A 7,769-nucleotide genomic window follows, 5' to 3' on the forward strand; every position below is an offset into this window, starting at 1 on the left:
TTTTGCAATTGGAGTATACCAGTTGTCTAGAGCAGTGATTTCAAAGAGCTAGCAAATCAGTCTCTATTTTGAGGAAAACACTTCTCCTGCTCATTTTCTGTTCAGTAAACTATCCTGTGATTTTCTTATTCTTCATTTTTGTTTTATTTTTTTATTCCATGCAAAATGGATTAGCCTCTTTTACTTCCAGGTTAGCATATAGCTTCTCCTGAGTCAATCTTTTTATTGTAAATTCAACAAAATTTATGAGGTTCAAAGGATGAAATTCTCTTTGAAGATTTGGGTGTGCATCTTTTAGCAGTGGAAATTTAAAGAAGAGGACTTTTGTGCTACTTTCAGTCCTTAATATCTGCAACTCACTTCCCATGGTTATTCCACTGGTTTTTCCCTCTATTTTTTTTTTTTTATCTTCTGTTTTCAGTCTTGGTGTGTGAGCTAGTTCCTTTATAAATGATGGGGATGGTGGAGAGAGATGGTTGCTAAGCAACTTAAAGTGTTTCAAAAGAAACGTTGAGACCTATTCCTATAGGAATCTTATATATAAAGAATCTAAAAGGAAAGCTGCTTTTAAATAAATAGCCAAAAATTACCCTATAGAGCTTTGAAATACATGCCTCTGGAATTTTAAAAGAATAACCAGAAAATGAAAAATTAGACTGCATAGAATATTTATATATTTTTGTATTGACATGATTTGGGTGACGATTTTAAAAGAATTTTTTTTTAATTTTACGAAGTCTTTATAACATGTCGTAACAAAATTAGTAACTTATTAAAAAATTCTGCTCATCTTCTCAGGCTTTTTTTAATTGGACAACTTTATTTTAAAAAACAAAAATAAATGTACATATTTTAAGCATTTTTGCATAAAAGTATACAAATACATTTTTGTCAGTACTTGTTTTTTTTAAAGGTTTGATAGTGTGCATTAAGATCTTACTAGTTACAATGAGCATAAAGTATATGTAAAACAAGATGTAACCTAAAATTAGTCAAGGTTTTCTTGATGTATAAAGATTAAGCATAATGGTTTTTTGTTTTGTTTTCTTTTCTTTTCTTTTTTTTGGCCTTTGTTTTTTCTTGAACTTCTTAGAGTATGTGAGTTGTTTCTGGGTTGTTCAGAGCTTTCTGGGATTAGTATGAAATTATCATTGACTACATGTTATGTCTGAATTTTTTTTTTTTTTTTGTGACTGGGTTACCTCACTCAGGATGATATTCTATAGATGCATCCATTTTCTAAAGAAGTTCATAAAGTCATTGTTTCTGATACCTGGGTAGTACTCCATTGTGTAAATATACCACAATTTTTGTATCCATTCATCTACTGAAGGACATCTGGGTTCTTTCCAGCTTCTGGCTATTATAAATAGGGCTGCTATGAATATTGTGGTGCATGTGTCTTTATTGTATGTTGGAGATTCACTGGGGTATATGGCCAGAAGTAGAATAACTGGGTCTTCAGGTAGTATTTTGTCCAATTTCCTGAGGCATCGCCAGATTGATTTCCAGAGTTTGTACCAGTCTACCACCCCATTAACAGTGGAGAAATGTTCGTCTTTCTCCACATCCTTGCCAGCATCTTCTGTCATCTGAAATTTAGATCTTAGTCATTCTGACTTGTGTGATGTTGAATCTCAGGGTTGTTTTGATTTGCATTTCCATGATGGCTAATGATGTCGAACACTTCCTTAGATGCATCTCAGCCATTCGATATTCCTCAACTGAGAACTTTTTGTTTAGCTCTTTTCCCCATTTTTTAATAGGTTGTTTGATTCTCTGGTGTCTAGCTTCTTGAGTTCATTGTATACCTTGGATATTAGGCCTCTATCAGATGTGGAGTTGGTAAAGATCTTTTCCCAAGCTGTTGGCTGCCATTTTGTTTTCTTGACAGTGTCCTTAGCCTTACAGAAACTTTGCACTCTCATTAAGTCCCATTTGTCGATATTTGACCTTAGATCTTCTCAGATTTTAATGGTTTTTAAGTCCTGGCATGACTATCCGTGCCCCTTTTTCAGAAAAAAGTAATAACATACTTTGGATAGACACATTTAAAATTTATATATACTTTCAACAATTGCACACTTGCTTGCAGGTACATATAATTGTGGGAAGAAAAAACTTACCTTCCTAATATTTGGGAACTCCCTTATTTTTGGCATGTTACATCACATCAACACAAGAATGCTATCTTAACTGGGTCTCCAGCTGCACAGGCTAGGAGAGGTCTTGAATAAGTGGTGGGCAGTAGAGATCATATAAAAATTCTGCTTCAAAAAATGTAGCTATAGTGTCAGTCTAGAGTGTTAAGATCTCTAAGTGTAGAGTGAAAGACAGCACAAAACCACTCCTTTAATTCTAAGTTTCTGTTTTTTTTTAAATATTTTAAGTTATACATTAATAATTACCTATATGTGATGAACTTAAAAGTGTTGTTAAAATTATTTTCATGGATAATAATAAACCTTCTATAATCTTTATTTCTTGAAATATTAACATATATCCACACACATACAAAGTAAGTCCTGTGTCATTATTTAAATAACCTATCATTGCCTTAATAAATATTTACTTTATTCACCTTATTTCACAGGCACACCTAGATGGCACTACTATGGCACTACTACATCTAATGTAGCCTCATACAGGACCATCCCTTCATACAAACTTACATAAATCATGTAGACAGCAAGTATTTGATGATCAAGTTTTATAGTTATGCCTATTGAGATACTGCAAGAATGAAGGTTTATCATTGGTGTTATATTGATTAAAACAATAAAGTTGTACTTGACGAGGATAGATATCTACCTGAAACTTAACAGCCAAACTAGTCTTTCCTCAGAGTGATAGAATGGCAAAGCTTCAAATGTCACAAGTTACCAGTTCCTCTGGTGTCAACTCAACACATGGAGGGAAATCTGGTTTAGAAAGCAGAAATTGTGAATATGACCAAAGTCCTCTTAATATACCATTGCATCATATCTAGAAAGATAAACACCTTGGCCTGATTACTACTGTTTGTGGGGGGGCAGGATAAATCTTTTTATTGTGTGATGATGTCAGTTGTCAAAAATAACAAGGGTGATATTGCATTTTTGATCTGCAACCAGCATAATTACTGCAGTAGAACTGATGGAAGGTCTGACATCTCTATTTCACAGAATCCTCTCAATATGCTGTCACAGGCCATCATGTGGACATTAGAATGTTTATTAATTATATTCTTTATTTTTATCTGCTTTTTGTAGCCCTGATGCCCACATGACTATGATAAAATAAGCTGACATAAAATATAAAACTATCCAACACAGTAGGATTTTCTTTTGGTTTTTTAGTTAGTTTTGGTTTTGTTTGGTTATTTTTTTAGAGACAATGTTTGTATTTCTGGCCAATATTTAAATCAGAGATCCACCTGACTCTCTCCTGTAATACTGCTATTATAAGTTTTTGGGATTATAAAAAAATGTAACATATCTCCTTTAGCTTCTTTACAATCCTACCAAATGAACTGTTCAGCCAATTTTATTCAAGTTTATGTCATTTTTTTCAATTATTGTGAAAAAATATGTACATGTTTGAACATGTTTATGTTAATAAGAATATATGTTTTATATATAATTCATAAATATATGTATATATATATATATACACATATCACACACACACAAGTATATATAGTTACAGTTTGGAGTGAATGTTAGTAGCTTTCACCTCATTGGTACTTATATAGTGCCTTCCAGTACTATAAATGCTGCTCTTCAAGTCAATTCCAACTTTGTCCAGGACAATATTCTTAGTTTTAGATGTTATAAACAATGAATAATGACATATCATAGTGTCTATATAACATTATAAAATATGTAGAGAATGCCTGTGTGTATATATAGAGGGTAAAAGTTTGACATTTAGAGAGGAAAGTAAAGCAAACAAAGAACAAATAGCAAATGGTGAATATAAATGCAGAGGAAATGGTGTTTATAATACATACACTAGATTTTCTTTTGGCTTTATTTATTAAAGATAAAAGTTAAGTTACATAAGTGAAGTAGAAATTACTTGTTAATATATGTGATTTCTCAAATTCCATTAAAGGGCAAACTGAGATCAGAAAGAGCATGTCTGAAAACATCAATTAAAGACAAATAAAAGTTATTTCATATCGCTCAAGTAAATTTTTGTTGCCAAGAGAAACAGAGGGATGTTAATGTATGTTAAAAGATTAGATGTGCATTAAAGAGAGGGTAATGCAAAGTTTGGTAGCTAACTTGGAATTGTCAATTACCTTTGTAATAGATTCTGTTCCTGATTACTTTGTGTCCTCATGTTAACTAAACTAAGAAAGATGAATTTCATCACGAACACTAAGGAAAAGTTCAATGTAATTTACCCTTGCTCATCACTGTTGTTACTTCAAACTATTTATATGTAATAACATTGTTCAGTGATAATTTAACTTTGAAAAAAAACATTATGTGGTATAAGAAAATTCTTTACAAATTTTTTTCTAAATCATAATTTGACTAAAGTAATGATTGGAATAGTCTATACCATCACCAATGAGAGACCTTTCTTAAATTCTAGTGGATAATATATAAAATAATATATTATATAATATAATAGAAATTATAACTATTACTGATACTACTGATAACAAATTTTACCTTCTTCCCAGTATCTACTTTAAATCCTATAACTAGTATAAAATATTTATTGAAAGACATATTGATATATTTTTAAATTAATCAAGCAAGGGGCTTTTCAGTTCTTTTCTTGATGGTGACATAGGTATTTATTTTGCCCCTGTAAACTTTGACTTAATAGTTCATACTAAGATTTAACTATCAGACTGATGATGGCAACCACAATAAAGAAGTTAGAGAAAAGACTGACAGAACTGAAAGAGTTTGCAACCCTATAGAAAAAAACAACATTATCGAGACGCGGGCTGAGGCTGCTGTTTCCCCGGTGTTGAGCTTCTTCGAGGCTCCAGCTAGCCTTCTGGTTCTGCGCCAGCGGTTTCCGGAGTGAGGGCTGCCGGCATCGAGGGCCTCTCAGTTTCTGAGGACCTGTGTGCTCTAGGACTCTTAAGATGGCCGCCCATACAGGGCCTCCCAGCCCTTTGCAGTCACTTCCGGAAGAAGCAGTATGTTCCATCTGTCTGGATTACTTTCAGGAGCCTTTGTCCATTGGCTGTGGGCACAACTTCTGTCGAGGGTGTGTGACCCAGCTGTGGGGCATGGAAGATGAACAGGACCGGGAACAGCCTGCTATTGAGGACCACATCATCAGAGAGAATTTGTTTCATAGGTACACAGAAAAGGAGATGCTTCAGCATCGACCACATACTGGACGCTGGGTTGGTCATAGCCATAGAAGGCATCGGGGCAATGCAGACTCTGTGTGGGATGATGAGGAAGAAGACTGGAACAGGTTACAAGGATTGGTACATGACCTGAGAATTAGGGTTTTTCCAGAACAAGAAAGAGGTGAATACTCTCACGATGGTCACCTATACCATCACTATGGCCTCTACTGCCATCGTTTCGTCTTTTGCCGTGGTCCCCCACATCCACCTGTGCATCGGCAGCTGTATCCAGATATCCGAGTACGTTCTTCACTTCGTCCCATACCACAGGTCTTCTGCTGCCCACAATGCCAAAGGACTTTTCCAAGTCGCAGTTTTCGACCCAATTTGCAGTTGGCCAACATGGTCCATATAATTCGTCAGATTTGCCATACTCCATGAAATTAGCAAAGCATGTGCTCCAAATATAAGGAAACCCTGGAGCTTTTCAGTGAGGTAGAAAAAAAGCCCATCTGTATGGTGTGTCTAGATTCTTGGCACCACAAAAATAATAATGTGGTGCCATTGAATGAAGTACTTAAAGAAAAAGAGGAGCAAAAACCTGAGAAACCTTTGCAGTCTCAGTGCTCACTCCAGTTTTGGGGAGAAATTAAAAAATTCCAGATTTATCCGTGCCTGCAGCTTTAAGTCAGAAATAGAGTAGTTGGTATGTAGCTCAGTAGCAGAATGCTTGTTTGAGTAGTGTGTTTCATCCTATGCTTTCCAATGAATTTTGAATTAATGACTATCAAGTTTTAGTTTTAGGAACTATTAGTCCTTTGTTGCTATTAGCTGAGAATTTACTTATGGGAATGAAGAAAACTGCTTTGCTTAGCTTCAAAATTAGGTTTTCAAAATTGAATGTTTTAACGAACCTGGTATTTGACTAAAAACATTTTTGAGGTTATTAGGTGATTTGGGAACATACTTGGTAGAAATCTATGTCAGTTTTTATAGTAATGCTATACTTAGATTTTTAGCAAAAGTTGAAAAGTTATCAAGGTACACTGCTATTTTTGTGGATTGCTTTGGAAATCTCAGGTTTTCTGTCATCATAAGCTAAAAGAGTATGCTTACTTAGTTCAAGTTTGCTTTTGGAGATGTGGTGATCTTTCAATGTTTTTGTTAGATCTAAAGTTTTTGGTCATTAAAGAGAGCTGCATTCAGCATTTGGACAATAGTTCCAACATTAGGAAAACAAAGAAAAATTGAAGCTGAAAATATGAAACTTTGAAAAATTAAAACTTTAAGCCAGATTTTAACACTGAAATGCACTAGCCCTGAAAATATCAATAGGTAAATACTACCATTTTTTGTTGTGAAGTATTTAAAGCAAAACTTGCCTAAAATAGCATGTATAATATATGTTAGCAGATTCTTATAAAAAGTGCCTAATTTTGTTGGCCCAGAACTAAATTTAAGAACCAGATTTATGAATATTATATCTTTACAGCCTAGTAAAAAGAAGAAAACTCCTAAACAAGAAAACTAAAAGAAGAAAAAAACACAGACACAACTCAACCAAAAGAGCAAAAATGGCAGGAAACAGAAACAATTATTCCTTGATATCTATTAACATAAATGGTCTCAACTCCCCAATAAAGAGACATAGACTATCAGACTGGATACATAAACAAAATCCAGCCTTTTGCTGCATACAGGAAACTCATCTCAGAGACAGAGACAGACACTATCTCAGAGTAAAAGGGTGGGAAAAAAACTTCCAAGCAAACAGCTCCAAGAAGCAAGCTGGAGTGGCTATTCTAATATCGAATAAAGTAAATTTCCAACCAAAAGTTATCAAAAAAGATAAGGAAGGACACTTTTTACTCATTACCGGGGAAATCTGTCAGGAGGAACTCTCAATCCTTAACATATATGCTCCAAATAAAAAATCACCCACATTCATAAAAGAAACTCTACTAAAGCTCAAAAAATACATTTCACCCCACACAATAATAGTAGGAGACTTTAATACCCCATTCTCACCAATGAACAGATCAGGGAAACAGAAACTGAACAAGGACACTGCAAAACTAGCTGAGACTTTGAAACAACTAGAATTAATAGATATATACAGAACATACTATGCTAAAGTAAAAGAATACACCTTCTTCTCACCAACCCATGGCACCTTCTTGAAAATAGACCACATAATTGGACACAGAACGAGCCTTCATCGATATAAGAAGATTGAAATACTCCCGTGCAGCCTCTCAGATCACCATGGTCTACGGCTGGTCTTTAACAACAACAAAGACAACAAAATGCACACATACACATGGAAACTAAACAACGCTCTGTTAAAGGATAGCAGGGTCAAAGAAGAAATAAAGAAAGAAATTAAGGACTTTCTAGAATTCAACGAAAATGATAACACAACATACCCAAACCTATGGGATGCAATGAAAGCAGTATTGAG

General features: G+C 34.3%; 1 protein-coding gene across 1 annotated transcript; it reads left to right on the forward strand.

Annotated features, from left to right (window-relative positions):
- Window positions 1–5,092: 5,092 nt before the first annotated feature.
- Window positions 5,093–5,749, forward strand: LOC308418694 (E3 ubiquitin-protein ligase TRIM52-like; the record flags this gene model as incomplete). The annotated part of the gene is made up of 1 exon (XM_080914111.1): window positions 5,093–5,749. The coding sequence occupies one exon, from the start codon at window positions 5,093–5,095 to the stop codon at window positions 5,747–5,749; it is 657 nt and encodes a 218-aa protein (XP_080770237.1).
- Window positions 5,750–7,769: the final 2,020 nt, after the last annotated feature.

This window comes from Micromys minutus (assembly GCF_963924665.1).
Source record: "Micromys minutus genome assembly, chromosome: 3".
Classification (NCBI taxonomy): Eukaryota; Metazoa; Chordata; class Mammalia; order Rodentia; family Muridae; genus Micromys; species Micromys minutus.